At 42.6% G+C, this 21405-nt stretch overlaps 1 protein-coding gene across 1 annotated transcript in view; it reads left to right on the forward strand.

The window, feature by feature from the left end:
• The window catches only part of TRPC7 (transient receptor potential cation channel subfamily C member 7), a 144123-nt gene that overhangs the window by 32166 nt on the left and 90552 nt on the right, over positions 1-21405 (forward strand). Inside the window, exon 3 of the mRNA XM_044948711.2 lies at positions 9490-9672. Within this exon, the coding sequence (XP_044804646.1) occupies positions 9490-9672 (183 nt within the window). The remainder of the gene's footprint in view (positions 1-9489; positions 9673-21405) is intronic.

Consider the following 21405-nt stretch of genomic DNA (forward strand, 5'->3'; position numbering starts at 1 on the left):
AATATAGATGTGTGTGTGGGGGGGGGGGTGTGCTTAGTCGCTCAGTTATGGCCAACTCTTTGCCATCGCATGTACTGTAGCCCTCCAGGCTCCTCTGTCCATGGGGATTCTCCAGGAAAGAATGCTGGTGTGGGTTGCCATGCCTTCCTCCAGGGGATCTTCCCAACCCAGGGATCAAACCCAGGTCTCCCACACTGCAGGCAGATACTTTACTATCTGAGCCACCAGGGAAGCCCAAGAATACTGGAGTGGGTAGCCTATCCCTCTCCATGAGATCTTCCTGACCCAGGAATCGAACAGGGGTCTCCTGCATTGCAGGTGGATTCTTTACTAGCTGAGCTACCAAGGAGGCCCCAATAATATAGATAGAAGTCTTCAAATCTCTCTTTCCCTTCCTTGATCCTCACCAGTTATATCCTTCACTCAAAACTGCTCCCATCAAGGAGACCAATGGCCTCCAAGTTGCTATATTCAATGATCAATTCTCCATCCTCCTCTTATTATATTTGGGGAAAATAATACTACCAATTTTAAAAGGTGATCATTTAATGAAATACTAAAATGTTTAGGAAACTTTTACTGTAATTACATCTTAAAAACTCAGCCTAAATGTCAAAAGCAGAAAACCTCCCAGGTTTACAGCATGAACATGTTGATTTATCTCCATTTGCATTTCAGTTGGAGCTCTCAATAAACACTCCTTCCTCATAACTGGGTCTCTGACAGGAAGAGAGAGGTCCATGGATTCAAGACCCACACTCTTTTTTAATCTAATTTCTAAGGTCTCCATGGGGGAATGAGTGTTGATTATCCTGTATGGTGTGCATGTCTCCACAGCATCAATCTGAGAGACTCATTTAACTTTTGACCCATCAGAATAATGAGCTTCTCTCTGTCTCTGTCTCTGATTTAAGTTTTTCCATAACTTTGAAAAAGTTTGAGAGTTGGTGTTTTTAACCAAAGTCAAACAAAATAATAATTTCCTAAAATTGGTGTTGTCAAAACAATAGCTTCAGCACCCAAAATTCAAGGTATCAGAATACCATATTACATCATTTTGGTTTGTCCTTCTCTATGTTAAAGCCAGAGATTCATCTCAATAATAAGTGAGTTTGGGCCAAAGGGAATAGAAAAAAATTCTGGGCCAATAAAAAAAATCAAAGAATCTCTATTACTATCTCTGTTGAGCAGAACACAAAAAATAATGGCAGATAAATTCTCTAAAAACTGTTCAGTACGTTGACCAAATAAAACACTCTGAACCAGTAATTTTGGGTTGAAAGCTGAAAAAAACTTGCTGGCAATATTTTGTTCCTATAAAGAAAACTTGTAAATCTTCAAACCAGTGTAAGAGCATCTAACTGACCATCTTATTTGTCATATTAATAAATACATCTAAGCTATGGGTTCAGGAGTAAATAATCCATATTTGCAAACAACATCCTTGTCTATGTAGATAATTCCAAAGGCTATACAAAGCATGAGTAAATGACTTCAGCCAGGTCATAGGATATAAGGTTAACATATAAAAATGAATCATATTTCTATATACAATAATGAGTGAGTAGACATCATTTTTAAAATATTTCCAATAGCTAAAAAATTGAAATACTTATACATAAGTCTTACAAAACATATGTAGACTCTACAGGCTGAAAGTTATAAAACACTAATGCAAGAAATCAAAGAAGACCTAAATAATGGAGAGATATACCATGTTCATGGTTTGGAAGATTCAACACAATTAGGATATCAGTTCTCCCCAAACTATCTATAGATTTAACATAATTCCAATAAAATTCATAGTTGAATTTCTTAAAGACATGAGCAAGCTTATTCAAAAATGAATATGAAAAAGAATGGCAAAGTTGGAGGATTCAAAGTACCTCATCTTAAGACTTAATATAAAGCTACAGAAACAAAGATAGTTGGTATTAGTGAAAAACAGATAAAGAGATCAAAGAAACAGAAAATAAAGAACAGAATTAAACCCATACAAATGTGGTTAACAATTTTTGACAGCTGTACAAATCAATATCATGGAGTAAGAATAATATTTCAACAAATGAGGCTGGAACAAATGAAGATCCAATAAAAGGAACCTTGACCTATGCATTATACCTTATGTAAAAGTTAATACAAAATGGCTCCTAGACCTAAATATAAAACCTCCAGATGTAGAAGGCTCAGGTTGGGAAAAAGCAAAGGAGCTGGAGATTAAACTGCCAACATTCATTGGATCATGAGAAAGCAAAGGAATTCCAGAAAAAAAATCTACTTCTGCGTCATTGACTATGCTCAAGTCTTTGACCATGTGGATCACAACAAACTGAAAAATTATGAAAGAGATGGGAATATCAGACCACCTTTCCTGTCTCCTGAGAAACCTATATGCGGGTCAAGAAACAACAGGAACAACTGGACATGGAACAATGAACTGGTTCAAAATTGGGAAAGGAGTATGACAAGGCTGTATACTGTCACCCTGCTTGTTTAACTTATATGCAGAGTACATCACGTGAAATGCAGGACGGGGTGAATCACAAGCTGGAATCAGGGTTGCCAGGAGAAATACCAACAACCTCAGATATGCAGATGATGCCACCCTAATGGCAGAAAGTGAAGAGGAACTAAAGAGCCTCTTGATGAGGATGAAAGAGGAGAGAGAAAAAGCTGCCTTTTAAACTCAACAGCCAAAAAACTAAGATCATGGCATCTGGTCCCATCACTTCATGGCAAATAGAAGGGGAAAAAATGGAAATAGTGACAGATTTTATTTTCTTGGGCTCCAAAATCACTGTGAGCACTAACTGCAGCCATGACATTAAAAGACATTTGCTCCTAGAAAGAAAGCTATGACTAACCTAAACATATTAAAAAGCATATTAAAAAGCAAAGACATCACTTTGCCAACAAAGGTCCATGCAGTCAAAGCTATGGCTTTTCCAGTAGACGTGTACGGATGTGAGAGTTGGACTGTGAAGAAGGCTGAGCCCCGAAGAATTGATGCTTTTGAACTGTGGTATTAGAGAAGACTCTTGAGAGTACCTTGGACAGCAAGGAGATCAAGCCAGTCAATCCTAAAGGAAATCAACCCTGAATATTCACTGGAAGGACTGTTGCTGAAGTTGAAGCTAAAATACTTTGGCCACCTGATGCAAAGAGCTGACTCATTGGAAAAGACCCTGATGATGGGAAAGATAGGCAAAAGGAGAAGATGGTGGCAGAGGAGAGATGGTTAGATAGCATCATCAACTCAATAGACATGAATTTGAGCAAACTCCAGGGGATGGTGGACAGAGGAGTGTGGTGTGTCCATGGGGTCACAAAGAGTGGGGCACTACTTAGCGACTGAACAATAACAACAATAAAGTTAAATGTATAGTTATATACTCAGCAATTCCACACCTATATATTTACCCTGAAGAACTAAAATTTTATCTTCATATAAGAACCTATACATTAATATTTATAGAAGCTTCATTCATAACTGCCAAAAATGTGAACAACCAACTCCTTCAATGAGTGAACAGATAAACAAACTGATACATGCATGCAGTAGATCTGAAGTAAAAAGAAATGAACTATTAATACGCACAACACTATGGATGAATCTCAAAGGAATTACACTGAGTGAAAGTAGCCGGTCTCTAAAGATTACACACTGTATGACTCCACTTATATGACATTCTGGAAAAGGCAGGACTCCAGGGCTTCTCGTCCCACGCCCGGCACAGCTACAGCTCATGGTCCCAAGAAACACCGCACTTATAGCAGCTTCAAAACGTTGAACCTGGACAAACTGACTGTTGTGCTAACTCTGTGCCCATCCACAAGCTAGGAATGGCTGTCTCTTGTTTCTTTCTTTAAGAACAGACCTGAGCATGCCCTAGCAGGAGATTAAGTAATGAAGATGTGCATACAGCAGTTCACTGAAACAGATGGCAACGTCTACACTGATACAACCTACACTGCTGGCTTTTGGATATCATCAACATTGACAAGACTAGAGAGAATTTCCATCTGACTATGACACCAAGGCTCACTTAGTTGGTTCACTGTATTACTCCTAGAGAAGCCAAATATAAGTTGTACAAAATGAGAAAAAGCTTTATGGATACAAAAAAAGATACCTCATTCGGTAAGCCATGATGGTGATACTATCCACAAGGTGAACAACATCATTCAGACTGGTTTGCGGACAGGCAAGACTACAGATTTAATCAAGTTTAATACTGTGAACCTGTGTGCGATAACTGGCGGTGTTACCCTGGAAAGGGTTGGTATAATCACCAGAGATGAAAAGAAGCTAAGAAATTCAGAGTATCTTTTTAATGTATGGCTTATATATGAGACAAGAAGAATCAAAGGTTTCTCAAGCATTTTGTGTTCACCACTCCATAAGCCAGTCTTGCTCCCAATCCAGTAATTAAAAACCATAAAAAAACAAGAGGTCAAGAGTTTGAAATCGATGGTCAAATTAAGGTGTTAATTAATTAACACTGCCATTTACAGGCTTTATTTTTATTCTAATTTTTTATTTAATTTTTTATTTATTTTGTTATTTGTGTTATTTACTGCTAACTATACTAAGCATTTTACATTGTTTTGGTATTGATTCCCCCAATCATCAAATGATATGTATAGTATTACAGATTAAAAACTGAGATACAGAAGAGTTAAATGGCTTGTTGTATTTCCCACAACTGACAAATAGTAAAAAATAAAAAGAAAGAAAAGAAAGAAATTCAAACTCCAGGCCTTTCTGACTTCAAAACCCGTGCATTCGTCTAGTACACTACAGAATCTGTTGAGTATTCAGGTATCCATATCCCAGCTCACCCTTTATTTCTCCAAATTAGTTGAGTGTCAGCCCCAATTAAGCCTCTAGTTTTTAGTGTGCTAAGCAGAAGGGAACATGCTGCCCACCAAGAGGCAACATGGGGTCAGACTGATCTGTCTTGAATCTTGGCTCTACCACTTCCGTCGGTATCATCTTAGACAAGTACACCGCTCCAAAAGACTCAACAAGCATTTACTCAGTGCCTGTCATGTTCCAGGAAATGGTCTAGGCTCAATGATATATCTGTGAACAAAACAGCAAAGATTCCTGCCCTCAAGAAGCTTATATTCGAATGAAATATATGGACAATAAATATAATAAATAACATGTATAGATGTCATATAGTCGTAAGTATTGTGAAGAAGACAAAAAAAAAAAAAAACTGAAAGGGTGAATGCAAATAGAAAAGAGTTACAAAGTTTTTAAAAGATACTCAAGGAAGTCTTCTTAGAAAGTGACATTTGAGCAAAGACCTGAAGACGTTGAGAAATATGTTCATGTAGATACCTGGGGAGAGAGCATTACAAGAAGAGAATAGCCAGTACAAAGGTCTAGTCCATGTCAAGTGTGTTTGAAGAGCAGCAGTGGGATCGGGTGGCTCAAATAGACTGAAGGAGAGAGAGAACCACAGCAAATCAGTGAAAGAATGGACGTATGTCCTTACAGGACGGTATAATAAGTCTACTTTTACTTTGAGGGGATGGAGAGCCATGGGAGGGTTTGAGCAGACCAGTGCCATGAACTGACTGCTTTTTCTAAAATTCTTTCTGACTGATGTATGGAAAATAGACCATAGAAGACCAGGACAGAATTAAGGAGGTCAGTTAAGAGCCTCTTGGTTAGTCTAAGCAAAAACTGATGGTTTAGATCAATATATATTTAGAAGGTATTGCTGGTGGGATCTGCTACTAAATTGTATGTCAGGTTTAAGAGGAAGGGAGGAACCAAGGATAAATTCAAGATTTTGTTGTCCTTGACAACTGATAGGTTGGGAAATATTAGTAAGGCAGAGAAGACTAGGTCTAGAGTTAGTTTTATTGACTCTGAAATGCCTATTTGGCATTCATGTGGAAATACCAGATGGCAATTGGATATATGACTCAAGTTCAGGAGAGAAGGCTGAGCTAAAGATGTAAAATTTAAGTCATCAGCATATAGATAGTATCTAATGATCTTAAGACAGGATCACTAAGGCAATGAATGTAAAGAATTCAAAGGACTGGGCACATCTATAGGACATTCTAAAACTAAGACATCAGGGACATGAGAATTAACCAACAAAGATGCAAAAAGTACTCATTCAGGAAGAAAAACCACAGAACAGTATGTTATGCTGGAAGCCAAGTGAAGAATGTATATCAAGGAAGAGGAAGTGATTGGCTATGTCAAAGCACCTAACAGGTCATGTAAGATGAGGACTGAGAACCAACCACTGGATTTAGCAACATGAAAGCCATGTGTGACCTTGACCAGAACAGTCTCAGTGGAAGCAATGGATAGAGTGTGGAAGTTTTGCTGAACAGGGTAGGAAGAACAGGGTAAGAAATATGTAAGGAGGGCAACTGTGAGTGTACACAAGTCTAATGAGTTTTTCTACAAAATGGAACAAAAAACTAGAGTAGGAATTGGCGAGGGAAGTAGAGTCAAGAGGAGTTTCTTATTAAGACAAGAAAACAGTAGCATACTAAGCCAGCAGAGAAAGGGAGAGATTAACAATGCAGGAAAGAGAAATGGAGAGCAGTACATGGGACTGATATCAGGAGGAGGAGCTGGCCTTAGACCAGAGCAGGGGCAGTCCACCCAAAGAAGAGGGAAGAGAGTCCATGAGCACAGATGTATGAAAGCAGACAATGGGGACGATGTGAGCATGTGGAGCTTCTCTCCTGATGAGTTCTATTCTCCAAGTTAATGGAAACTAGGAGGGGGAGGAGGCTGGACAGCAGGGCAGGAGAGGCCTGAAATGCTTGCTTGCGACGGGAGCACTGAGGACTACCTGAGCTTGGAGGGGGTGAGCTTACAGCACAGGGGTGTGCTCTCCAGCCACATTCACTGCGCAGAGGCGGGGGCAGCGCAGCAGAGAGTCAGACCAAGTCAGGCTTTAAGCCAGCGATGAGAACAAAACAAGAGGAGGGCAAGAGAACTGATGGGTGCAAGGATGACAATAAAGATTGCCCGCAAAATGGAAGCTCTGCGAGGGGGAGACAGGGACCTGATGGGGGTGAGAACCAGTGAAAACATGGTATTGTCCATGGCTTGTAGGTTCAGCGAAATCAAAGGATTACTAGAATTGGGGTTCCAGATGGAGAAAGCTGGACATATAGGAGGAAGTGGTCAGAGAGAAGGAGACCTAAAGTTGGGGTCATGGAGGAGCTTCAGTTATTGGGAATAACTAAGAGAATGAATGGCTGAGTTAGCACTGAGAATAACATGACTAAAGAAAACATTATCATGGAAATGTGAGGGCAGGGTAATGGGAGGGACATCTTCTTGGATACTGAAACCACCAAGAACAGCAGCAGTTGGGTGAGTGACAGTGAGACAGGAGGTAAAATCTTCGAGGAAAGTGAGAAAGTAATCAGAGAGATGAGTGTCCAGTATAAGGAAAAGTGGGTTCAGCCTGTTAATTTATCTCTCTGAGTCTCGGTTTCCTCACTCATGAGTTGGAAATGCTGACGGTCCTTCTAACATGTGTATTTTGTAAGGACTGAGTAAGGTGATACAGGTAGAACACCTGTCACCCAGTGGACCTGGCAGACCTCAGTATGCCGGGATATGGAATTACTTAAAAGGGCACCTGTGAAGTCTTGGAAGTATGTCACATCTCTTTAACTAAAGGTAAAAAGTGTGGCTGAAAGGCTCACTGAGCTCAGGACTATCCCACCTTTCATAATCATCATAATTCCCCAGATGTGCGCCCATGGCTCTCGCTGTCTGTGGGAGGCTGCACCTGGCATGACTGCAGCTATCCACACCCATGTCATCTCCATCTTCCTGCCAGGCCGGTTTCGTCTCTTCCACCCACATGCAGGCACCAGGTGCGCTGCCTTCCAGACTGTCTAATACAGAAGGCAAAAAGCAAACTGTTTTGGCTCCCCTGGTGTTTCTCCCTGTTTCTTATGGCCCAGTTAGTAGTAGAGCCCAGGGAAGTGAAAGTCTCTAATGGTACCTTCCATCCTGAACTGCACTGAACCCAGAAATGCAGAGAGGCTCTGAGGCAGCACAGTCTCAGTCGCCCGTGACAGTCTGCTGGAGCGGTCGTCTTTCTACCCAGCATTTCCCAAACACCCTTCTTATCCCTAAATTATGTATAAAAATGAAGAGCAGCCACACTTGTAGGAACACATTCTCTTGATCCTCGTCCTTTTCTTAGCTATCCGTCACTTGCTTCTTGAACACAAAAGGACATTTTGATGCAGCACTGCTGCAAGGAGAAACAAATCATTAATTTAGAAAAATGGTGGTGTTTCTACAGTTTGCCAGGCTCCCATCTATTTGCTGAGGAATCCAGGTTCTGGAAAAACAAAACCGCACTCCTGTTTACCAACTACTATTTATCACTCTCAGGGCTTTTGACATTGATTAACACTGAAAGTGACATTTGGCTCTGTGCTGCTTTCAAATAGACTCATTTCAACTAAGAAACCAATAAGAAACCCTATAGGGGAAAATATTTTGGGGGAGGAGTAGTTTGAGGGTGACATGAAACATTCTTCTGTCCAACATTTTGCATCATTATCTGGAACTGAAGCAGTGTGTTTTAAGGAGAGAGAGAAATTGGCACATCACAAGGAAAGGCAGTCAGCCTTTCAAGATAATTCAGAAAGGTGTGCCTCGGGAGAAGAGAGAAACCCAGAGGCAATTCATGAAACAACAACAAAAAAGAGGTCAAGGTCTGAAAATGATTATTCAACAGGCAAGTAATTTAACATGCCATGATTTGCTGTACAAAAGGATCTGTGCTAAGGAAAGGATACTGTTAGATTTAAATTACATTTGATTTTTAAATTTATAAGCAGATTTTCCAGCACATTAAAAGAAAGCACACCTGTGTACATTTTTTTCCCTCCAAATTTAGTCTATTGGCCATATCTTTCCAGCAAACTTCCTGCATAGAACAGTTACCACCACAGATTGGTGGTAAGTGAGTGAAGTGATATTCCCATCAGCCTTAAAAGTACATCTTCTTATGACCCCCTCCTCAGAGCAGGCAAGTGGAATTGCTGCTTTCAAAGAGCCCAGGGTGGGCTTTGGCAGACATCAGAATCTCTCAGAGAACAAGGTTAAAAGGTTAACCTTTTAAGATTAAAAGACAGGTTAAAGACAGCTTCCTGGGTCTCATCCCCAGGAATTCTGAGTCTGTATGTCTGCAGCGGGGCCTGGGAATCACAGTTCTAGCTCACCCAAGGTACTCTGATGCAGGTGGCCATGGAACACAGCCTGACAAATCCTGGCTTAGAGAAGATGTCCTCTAGACTACTGTAGCAAGAGAAACAGCCCTGCCTTCTGGTTCCAACGCATTCCCTGGTTCCAGAGTGCTCTATTAAGCTCACACTTGGTGGACAGTTGCTGAACAACACTGCTGAGCTAGGCAAGCGCATCTGTGGGGTTCGGTGTGACACACCCCTGATTTCTCTTTATTCTGTTAGAACGATTACAGGAAGTTATCTATGCAATGCAAGGATTTTGTGGTGGGCGTGCTGGACCTATGCCGAGACACAGAAGAGGTGGAAGCGATTTTAAATGGTGATGTGAACTTCCAAGTCTGGTCCGACCACCACCGTCCGAGTCTGAGCCGGATCAAACTCGCCATTAAGTACGAAGTCAAGAAGGTAAGCTTCCCCACCTCTCCTGGCCTTCCTACCTCCAGGGTTGCTGGCCGACCTTTGTGCTCACACATATTTTGTTCCCACAAGAGGATGGTGACAATAGCAATTACCTGACCCACCTCTAGACAGGGGCACCTCCAGCCTTGCAGGGCTGCTCAGAGCTCCCCCTTCACCCCCGGCCCAGCAGAACACAGAGATGATGATAGTCATACTATGAACAGGCTTCGAGCCTGGAGAATAAAAGAAGGGATTTTCAGCCTCCAAACTACTGGCGAGGACCGGGTTACAATGAATGCTGCCATCAGCTAGCAGGCCAATTCCCAAGTTTTCATGAAAAAACATACCCCTCAGTTCTTTCAACAGCACTTATTGAGCTTTCTCTGTGTGCCTGGGGACTTGTGTAGAAAATGTCTTCGTGCAGAGGCTTTGTGGGATCCATGGTTCTGGGTGGCTTAGAGGAATTTCACTCTCAAGGCTTATGAAAGGCTTTAATAGGAAGCATGATTAGACTTCCAAAAAAGTAAGTCCTATCTCCTCAATCAACCTCAAGGTGTCTTTAATAGCCACTGGCAGGAGCCCTCACACCCACAGTGGCTGGTCAGACTGAGGTCCTAAGGAGCAAGACTCAATTATAGTTCCACTCTGGATGTATTCTAGATTTTGTAGAATCTGCTCTTATATTAGATGACATCATTCATCCTGATGAAAATCACAGAGCTCCAAAGATCCATGTGCTTCAGTACCAATTGTGCTTCCCAAAGAAGCAAAATGGCTGATCAGTCTTCAAGGGTTGTTTTTTCCCATCTATTTACAAGGTGACTACTGGGTGTATTTCCAATATCCCCAGATTGGCTTCTTGGCATTTTTCTTCTTGTCTGCTTATCTTAATTTGTGTGGGGTGAACCATTCTTCAACAACAGTATGTGGTATTCATCTAGAGAGAGCTTCCAAGTGTGACAAAAATCTTCCTGTGCTTTTAATTTTAATAATAATCAAAAATTCTAGGAAAAAATCTCTTTTTTCAAAGACTGTGAGTCCTGAAGATAAAATTGATAAACCATAGGAAAGGTAGCCTTAGATAAATATTCAAAAGCATAGAGCTATGGGAGGGGAGGAGTCAGGCTGCAGTTTCAAGTATGTACAATCCTACTGACCAAGTGTAGGGGACTCATGTTTTAGCTTATCTCAAGAGCTCGCTGAGACTGTTCACCAAAGTACAGCAAGCAAGCGTTTCCTAAAGGTGCTGAGATATTCACGGTCTTGGAGTTCAGAGACACCCTGCTATAGACCGCTTGTTATTGTGATAACAGGCTTGAGTTTCTGGCATTTCCTTTCTTCCCCAAGCCGTGGTATTATCCTGTCTTCTAGCACAGAGTGAAAGGGGAAGATATATTTGACACCCCAAAGAAAAGAAGATGCTTGATATTTGTAGATTAACATTCACAGTTTGGGCTCTTCACAAACAATCCCAGCAGCCCAGGAAATTCAAGCATTCACCATATTTCTGAAACATAGATTCAAATCTCTTAGCAAACCAGTCACTGAGGGTGAATCCTTCAGCTAGTCCAGAGTATGGCCACCACTTCAGAACCTATAATGTTCCTCCTCATTGTCAGCTATCAAGGACAAAATGGCCCTGGCGATGAATGAGAAGAAAAAATGAAACACTGTAAATGTGACAGTTTTGGTCAGAATAAAAAGGTTTTGTGAGGGAAATTATTTATTCTAGTGATATTAGGAGAATCATAGAGGTCTCAAGAAATACCTATCATGAATGTCAAGAGTCTACTGCAATCCATAGGCAGGAAGATGATAAATGACCTGCATAAAATGTCAACCTTGCTCCCTTCAAAAATCTCCAATAGGTAAATTCTCTCAAATCACAGATGCCATCGTGCTACATTGACTGACTCAGAGTTTTCCTTGACATTTATTCTATCGTGAACTACCAGCAAAAATACCTAATATTTTAAAATCTTATTAATATTGTAATGAGATTTCATTTTTAATTTATGAACTTCAGCATGCTTGCATGGGCACAGTCTAACCCTGGGTCTTTGAATTATGAAATGACCAGCACCAAGGCCTATTTACACCTGACATATATATGAGTCTTCAGGCTAGAATATAAAACCATAAAAAAAAAAGTCCTAGGACTTGCGATATATCAAATCATACCATTAATTCAGTGATTAAAACAAACTAGTTATTCTTGGCAGTTCCATGAGCTGCTAATAGGTCTGACCTTAAAAAAAAAAAAAAAACACTTTACATTCAAATAAATTTAGAGACCTTGAGTTACACAGAGTCAAAGAGATTTCTTTGCTTAAATACATTATAGAGCCTTGATCATGCACTGCTACTCTAAATGAAGAAGAGTGCAATATGTATTACTGGACGGCAATACTCTCTTTCTCATGGAGCATCTGGTAAGACTGGTTTTCCACGTAACAGCCTCAATATTTATGAAATGCATAAATCTGAGTGGAATGGGTGCTGCTCTGTGGCCGGTACTGCACCCCAGATTACATCCTTCATCTGAATGTTAGCCTCTCTTCAGGCATCACCCTAATATCTGGTCCTCTGGCTACCTAGGCCATAACGCCAGCCTCCATGAGATAAAGACAATTATCCCACCATGATACAAAGGAAAAAAGGATGAAGAGAGTGTCAGGAGATTTCTAGCATGATTCTTACATTTAATGGCCACACGGTCTTGGGTAAGTCCTTGAAGCTCTTTGGGCCTCATTCCCCTTCTGAAAAATAGGTGTATAAGCTTTTGCTTCACAGGATTTTCTATGGAACTGATGTGAGAGGAAATGCTCTGTAAACTGAAAAGGTCTCTACAGCTCCTCAAGGAAGCATCATCGTTGTCAATCAGCAATGCTCCCCCTTCTTTGGAACTGGAGGGGTTCTTTTATCCCCAGAAACACCCTCTAGCTTATCCTTTGTTATCTCCCCAACTCTTTGTGACCCCATGGACAGTAGCCTACAAGGCTCCTCTGTCCATGGGATTTTCCAGGTAAGAGTACTGGAGTGGGTTGTCATTTCCTTCTCCAGGGGATCTTCCCAACCCAGGGATCGAACCCAGGTCTCCAGCATTGCAGGCAGACGCTTTACCGTCTGAACCACTAGGGAAGCCCATTCTATCTTCTAGAATGCTAGAAATGTCCCCCTGGGGAAGGACATCATCCCTATAGCCTAAAACTCCTCTCCCAAAGACCAAAAGGCCTTGTGAGGATATGGTTGTTCTCCATGACTTCTGCCTTAATAAGGGGACTCAGCATCCCCACTGTGTTAGAAAGGCAGTGTTGGAGAAGTGGGTAAGTGGGTACCCTTATAGGTTAATCACTGTCCAACCACTCATTAATGGGGTCACTTAGGTTATGCAGTATACATATACAGTATACATACAGGCCTTCATCTTCTCCCCCACAGTCGATCTGGCTGTCTCCTCCATTTCTATCTTTGTCCCCAGGGAACTATGCATAAATGTCCTTCTTAAAGACTCTCCTCTCCCCTTGCAGAGCAACTCTAAATAAATGCTTAGGGACTTTGAGCCTCACCAACTGGAAGGACCTAATCAGTCTCTGAATCCATTCTGGTTCACTTGGGCCCAGGCTACATCCGTAAAGAAAGCCCATTGTCTGGCACATGGTCACTGCTGAGTGACTGGTCACAGAGACTGAGACACAATCCTTAGTGCTCCTTTTAACATGTCCAACTGAAGACTCACATCTGGGCCTTTCACTCGCATCCCCCACCCATCTCTCCTCTTTATCGCTTCATTTCTAGTCTTACAGGGATGCTGTTTTCCTTTCTTCCCCCTGTGTCATCTCTTCTTTCTTCCTGACTTCAGGTCTGCCTTGATGAGGATCAGGTAAATCTCCAATCACTCTAAGAACTTTGTAGGCATGGGTCTTCCCAGCTCAAAGTACCCATGGAGAGTGAGACAAGAGACCCAGAAGGTCCTACTATGCAGAAGAGAGACCTTAACTCCACCTGTAGGAGAGATGCAGGCCCCCTTGGACATAATTAAGCAAAAGACTGCTACAAAAAAAAAATAGAAACACATGAATATTTTGTCCAAAATTATATTAGTGTCATTGCAGAAAGCATGTCTGTTATTAGGCAATATCACCAATAAGGGTGGTTCATTTAACCAGACAAGTTGTTTTAGCCCCAGTCTATGAGCCCTATAGTTGCTGATTAGCCTGCCAAGGACCCTGAGGAAAGGAAGACACAATCTTGCCCTTAAGGAGCTATCAGTGCAGTGGGTAAGGTACAGATAGATATGCTATGACCATAAAAGCAACAGCCTCTGTACTCAGCTAGCTGAACAAAGTACAGTTCAGAGCAGTTACCTTTTTCAGACTTCCAGGTGGCCCTCAGTTCTAGCCTCTTGACACAAGGCTTGATATGAAGGATGTAATCATGGTCCTTCCAACTTATGAGACCCACCCACTCTCCTCTAGAAGTAGCTCCACTCAGCTGAGCTTCCAGATCCCAGAATTTCAGAGGTATCCCCCCGCCGGACTCTGCCAAGCTCCTGGGTGAGTCTTAGCTCAGAAATCTAGTATCACATAAAATAAAGACCTAGGATAGGACCATGGAAGATGAAGAAGACTGCAGGTGGAACCCTCACTAGCCCCACTCAGTAACACTGTTCCCTTTTGCTTCACACAGCATGCTATACTAAGGAAATAATATCCCCTGTGACCTGCATCCACTGGCTCACTCATCATTTCATTAGCATTTACTGATGTCTACCACATTACCAGCTCTGAGTTCAGCACTGGAGAGACTGAGAAGCCCCCAAGCCTTTCCCTTGAGGGGTACACAGCAGCAATGGATAGAGATGTGTGAACAAAGGATCACCATCCTGTCTGAGCAAGGTACACAGGATTAAGAAGGAGGTGGCACGGGGGTCAGAGGAAGCACTGACCAGCTCAGTCTGGACATGAGAAGAAGTTTCCCAGAAGTGGACATACTTGAGGTGGGGCTTAAAGGATGAGAGGTGCTGGATTGGATGGGATGGCAATTTAGGTAGAGAGGTGAAAGCTGAAAAACCACAGACATCTAAGAAAGAGTGGCACACTTAGGAAAGAAATATGTTTATAGGAGGCTGTGACTGAGGCTGTAGTACTGTGGGAAAGAAACAAACTGGAAAGCTTGTCAGAAGCAGATCCTCGAGGGTATTACCTGCCATGCACAAGCCCTTGGGCCTTATCCTGCCAGCACTACCCTATAGAATTTTCTATGATGATGGAAATGTTTTCTTTCCTGCTGTCTAATATGGTAGCCACTACCACATATGGCTACTTAGCTTGAAATGTGGTTAATGTAATCATGAAACAGAATTCTTAATTTTTCATTCATTAATTAAAATTTCAATAGGCAATTGTGGCCAGTGGTTACCGAACTAGACGGTATGATGGTATATCCTCATTCATGCAGTCAACAAGCTTTCACTGAGTGACTATAAAGCATGCTGTGCTAATCACGGAGGATGTGGTATAGTGACTGGAATTGACATGAAGCTAACCATTGTGAGGAAGACAGGTATTAGTCAAAACATCACACCAAAAAATTGTAATATTCCAACTGAAATAGTGTTACAAAACAGAGAAACATGACTTCACAACTTCTAAAGACAGATACAACCTAACTGGGGGAGTCAATAAAGACTTCTTGGAGGAACTCATGACAAAAGTTAACCAGAGGTGGGGAGGGTATTTCTGGCAGAAAGAACATGTTCAAAGCTGTTCAGAGCATGCACAAAGGCCCTATGGTGAGAAGAAATACAGCATACAAAAGGAACTGAAAGAAGGTGAATGTGGCAGACTCAGAGGCATGAGGAAGAATGGGGAGTGGGGAATGGGGAGTCTAGAGAGGCAGACAGGAACCAGACCAGGCAGAGGCTTGTAGACCATGCAAAAGGATTTTGTTTTTGTTCCTTTTTTAGGAATAATAGGAATCCATTTGAGGATATTAATCAAGGTGGTTGTAAAGATTAGGACAGAAAGCCTCTGAGAAATGCTGGAAGGCAAAAAGGGTAGGTGTGGATGCCACATAATTGTTAAGCAAAAGGGACAGACTATTAATCAAGGCAGGTGAAGTTATGCTGTGTTAACAAGCAAAACCAAAGCTGTATGGGCTGTTAACCAGAAAAAAAAAAAAAAAAGGTTTATTTATCGCTCATCACTGGACAGCAAGGAGATCAAACCAGTCAATCCTAAACGAAATCAACCCTGAATATTCATTGGAAGGACTGATGCTAAAGCTGAAACTCCAATACTTTGGCCACCTGATGCAAAGAACTAACTCATTGGAAAAGACCCTGATGCTAGGAAAGATTGAAGGCAGGAGGAGAAGGGAGTGACAGAGGATGAGATGGCCAGATGGCATCACCGACTCGATGGACATGAGTTTGAGCAAGCTCCGGGAGTTGGTGAAGGACAGGAAAGCCTGGAGTGCTGCAGGCCATGGGGTTGCAAAGAGTCAGACACGACTGAGTGACTGGACAGCAACAACAATAATCGCTCATCCTATTTCCATCTTGCAACAGAATTCAGAGGAATTCATTCAGGAACCGAAAATGATAGAATAGACACCACCTCAAATATTTCCACCCTGCCAAAGGGAAATCCAGCCCTGGAGGGTCTCATATCAGCAATTAAACACTTCCACCTGGAAGGGACACACAGTGCTTCTGCTTACAACTCAGAGACAGCAATTAGTCACATAACCCTCCCTGCCATAAGCAGGGCCAGAAAGCACTGAATAGTCCTGTCATGCATTTGAAAGGAGAAAAATAAAGGAGCTATTTGGGAAATAGCACTAAAGACCACCAACAGGAAAAAATTTGAGGAAATTCATATGAAGAGCATCTTCATCTCTGTAAATAGGAAGCAGAATCACCCTCTGAAGTAGAAGGCAGCCTGAAAAAAGAAAAAAAAAATTTAAGGTTTGGGAAGGGAATTCTCTGGTAGCCCAGTGGTCTTCCAATGCAGAGGGTGTGGGTTCAATCCCTGCTCAAGCAGCTAAGATCTCATATGCTTTGTAGCCAAAACACCAAAACACACAAAACAGAAGTAATACTGTAACAAATTCAATAAAGACTGAAAAAAATGGTCCATATTGAAAAAAAGTGTCTTAAGAAAAGTTTGAGGAAAATTCTGTAGGAGATGGGAGAGAGAGCTGAACAACAGAGCCAACAGTCCAGCCAACATTAGAGATTATAAATTCTTTGGCAACAGCCTGTGTTCTTAAAAAAAAATGAAAAATCTCTACAAAAAAATGGAAACTTACAAAGTCAATGCCCTCCATGAACCTCAATTCCCTGCTGTGAACTTCAAGATTCTTTCATGGACATGGAGCCCAGAAGTACACAAAATGTGCCCACAGGGCACAGTACACAGGTTCCCTCAGGGAATGCCGAGGTGGGAGGGGCAAGCTCAGAGGGGAGAGGCATGGGGGGGAACATCCCACGCAATCACCGCCCTGTCTAAAGCTGGGCCAGGGCCTCTAACAACAGCAGAAGTCCCTTTCGCTTCTTTCTTCAAAAATTCACCATCTTGTGCACATTTTACGGTTGTGCCATAAGTTGGCCCATTATTCCACCTGGAAAAACTCCCATGAGAAGATGACAGAAACTTGCGTAGCAATTTATAGTGGCCAGGAGTGTACCTGCTCACATCCTCCACTTACTAAATATGTGACATTCGTAACTCAAAGGTACTTAATCAGCTGGCTGGCAGGAGCCCCATGGATAAGGCGGATGCTCCTCCAACCCTCAAGAGCCTCCTGGCCTAAATCTGTGCTGGAAGAGATCATGAGGCCCAGCAGCAGATGCGCAACTGACTGAAACCCCTCTCCCTAGTGTGGTGACCACCACCAGGGACACCAGAGAGGGCAGCTGACCTCTACTGAGGTTCAGAGTCATTTCCTCCGTCTGCAGAGAGCACAGGGAATGTGCGGACACCAGGGTTTTCTAAAGGACGTCTGAGAGGCCAATCAGACACTCAAATGCTTTGAGCAGACTTTCTCCCGCTGTGTTTTCCTGCTGAGGCATCATTGCGAACAGATGCTCAGAGTTAAGAAGACCAGAACTGTCACAAACACAGTCTGGCTGGTCAGACAGCACCCCAGACTGTGCTGCAGGATGCCCAGGAGCTGCCAAACGCTATTGGAATCCACTGGTATAGAAAACATCAAACAGCGTCCTCTCTGGGGATTCTTCTCAGCACTTTGGAGGTCCTAGCCTGGTCACAAGGCACAAAAATGACCAGCGTCCATTCATCTCTTGGCTCAGAGGGGCTATCTTTGGCCTTGGAAAAGCAGTTTTGTTTTTCTCAAGCAGCAACCTTAAGAAGGACTAATGCAAGTATGTGTACCCCTTTTCTTTCTGGAAAAACTCTCAAGAGAAGAAAAATAAGTACTGTTGGGCAGCAGCTTACTGTTGTGGCTGGAAACCTGACCACATAATGTGGGACCACAAATCCCAAGTCCTTCATTTACCAAACAGGTGGCTTTAGATATTTCATCTCCGGGGCTCAGTTTTCTATTCTATACAATGGGAACAAATAACAGTACCTATTAAATAATAATCTATGTTTACCAATATAGCTTTATTTGGGGGGGGCTCCAAAATCACTGCAGATGGTGACTGCAGCCATGAAATTAAAAGACGCTTGCTTGGAAGAAAAGCTATGACAATCTAGACAGCACATTAAAAAGCAGAGACATTACTTTGTCAACAAAGCTCCACTTAGTCAAAACTATGGTTTTTCCAGTAGTCATGTATGGATGTGAGAGTTGGACTATAAAGAAAGCTGAGCACCAAAGAATTGATGCTTTTGAACTGTGGTGTTGGAAAAGACTCTTAAGAGTCTCTTGGACTGCAAGGAGAACAAACCAGTCAATCCTAAAGGAAATCAGTTCTGAATATTCATTGGAAGGACTGATACTGAAGCTAAAACTCAAATACTTTGGCCACCTGATGCAAAGAACTGATTCATTGGAAAAGACCCTGATGCTGGGGAAGATTGAAGGCCAGAGGAGAAGGGGACAACAAAGGATAAGATGGCTGGATGGCATCACTGACTCAATGGACTTGAGTTTGAGCAAACTCCGGGAGTTGGTGATGGACAGGGAAGCCTGGTGTGCTACGGTTCATGGGGTCACAGAGTTAGACACGACTGAGTGACTGAACTGAACTGAATATACTTAGAACACAGTACATAATGTTAGCTAATAGAAACTATATGCCATGTTGTTCTTACAAGCAGAACCTATCCATAGGACAAAACCAGTTTTTCCCAACCTCAGCACTATTGACATTTGGGGCCACATGATTCTTCACCATGGGCCCTGTCTTGTGTATTTCAGGATACTTAGCAACATCCCTGGCCTCTGTCTACTAGGTGCCAGTAGCACCCTCCTCGCAAGTCGTGTCAACCAAAAACGTCTCCAAGACATGGTCTCTAAAATCCCTGGGGGAAGGCATGGAAACACAATCATTCCCTGTTGAGAATCTCTGGGATGGTTTTTGGGATCAAGGCTATAACCCCTTCACTGTAAACCACTGAGGGCAGGGACTGCAGTTCTCCGAGGATGCACGGTGTTTGTAGACCAAATAGATCAAAACCAAATGCAGTGTACCTCTCTGGAACAAACTAAGTTCTCCTACTTAGCTGCACAAAGGAACCACCTGGCTACTTTGTAAAAAACAGCAATGTCAGTGCCCCAGCCACAGAGCCTCTAATCCAGTTCCCCTGGGTTGGAGCCCAGAGATTGTGGTTTTTGAAAGACTCTCTAATGATTCTAAATTTTGTAAAGACTGAGTTCCTGGTCGGTGGGACCTCTCGTGCATCTTGGTCTCTGAAGACAGAACTAGTACTCCCTCTGCACGTAATAATGTGCAGGCTCTGTGGTGAGCAGATGAATAGACAGATGGGAGTGAAGTACCAAGACACAGGTCTTACCGCACTCCAGACATCTGTAATTCCCTTCATGACCAAAAATCCATACAACAGAATTCAGCTGATGTTCCAGGCTGGCCTGAGAATATGAGGCCATCATCCCATTCCCTCTACTGCTCGCCTGTGTCCCTTCTGGGTTTGTAACTCTGGAAAAGAGCTCTGACTCTACAGAGAAGCCCTAACAGTGGTTCATGGCCTGGCAGTCTCAGGGACAGAGAAGAGTGGTGGGTGGCTTCAGGGTGGACCCACACGTCAGGGAGAGTAGTAGGGCCTCTGTCCTCCATAGGGGAGCTCAGATCACTGAAGAGTTCCAGACTGGGTCTGAGGAGCACTCCTCTGCTCCCTGGCCTGGGTTTCTGACCTGCCCCCACACTGTGCCTGGCTCAGCTTTGAGATGAACAAGCAGAGCACCCAATGCGTCCTCTCTGCCCTCCCTCAGGCCTGCTGTGATCTCTCACACAGCTTTCTCTAGAGAGCAAATACTACTGCACATTTGCAAAAGAGACTTCAGTTCCTCCAAGTCCACACAACCAGACAAGAAACTACTGTCTTTTTGGCTATTTTGCTGCCTTTTGTTCAGTTCTTTGAATATATAAATATTTGCATGAAAGGATAATCCTTTTAAGCATTTTTCTTCTTCTCGGTGCCATGTAACCTTAGCTTGTGGGCCTTGCCTTATACCCATCATGAACTGCATCTGTTACGGTATTCAGAAGCTGATTATTTATTACATTCTGATTTAGGGGCTAACAAGAAGAGAGGAATTTGAGAAGCACTCAAGGAAGGAATATAAATCCCCACTGCCTCCAAGAAATAGATGCAAACCAGATGCATTTACTAGCCAGCCTGTCTTGTGGAAAGGACAAGAGCAATTTTCAAACTGTCACCTTTATCCCAGAGTCTAATAGATCTTAGAAATTAGTCACCACCAACCCCCACCCAAGGACCTGTAACTAACTCGAGTAATTAAGCTCAAGACCAACTACACATTTCTGTCTCATTATTTCTGTACTAAATGCTCATATATGGATTCAGAGTCTTAATGAGCATTTGATCTGTTATATATTACTCCCATTATATACCATAATGCATTACTCTTTTATTAACATTCATCTGCCTAAGGTCACTTGCAAATTTCTTGATGGAAGGGGAGTTTTGTGAGTATAATTGTGAATAAAAATCTTTACTTATTAGAGATGCTTTGATTTATATAATCCAAGCCTTAGTCCTATCTTGTCTGGATTACTACAGCAGCCTCCAACTGACCACCTGCCTCTGCCCTCACCACCCCCCGCCCACCTTCTCCTCACCAACACACACAAGCAACAGTCAGAGAACTTTCTGAAATAGATCTCATCAGTCCCCACTTAAACATTCTATCTAAAAGTGAACAAGAAAGGCACAGTCCCTGCCTCCAGGGAGTTCTGAGTCTAATAAGCATCACTTCCAGAAGCAGAGCTGGAGACAAGGGTCCTTGTGCAAGTGAGTGAGAAGCCTGCAATGAAAGGCAGGAGCAGTCTGCGGCAGGAGCAGCTAAGCGAGGTGTGGTCTCAGTGAAGCCTCACTGAGGAGCCCTGCAGGCGTGTTGCCATGGGACTCCTCCTCTCATCAGCCGCTCTCCATCGCCATGCCCTCTCTCAGAGTAAATATCATTTGTCACTTATTTACTTGTTTACTATTTCCCTCACCACAGTAAGCTCTATGGTGGCAGTTCCCACTGTATTCCTAGCCTAGAGCAGACCAGGCAAGTAGA

Source organism: Bubalus bubalis, chromosome 9 (assembly GCF_019923935.1).
Source record: "Bubalus bubalis isolate 160015118507 breed Murrah chromosome 9, NDDB_SH_1, whole genome shotgun sequence".
NCBI lineage: Eukaryota > Metazoa > Chordata > Mammalia > Artiodactyla > Bovidae > Bubalus > Bubalus bubalis.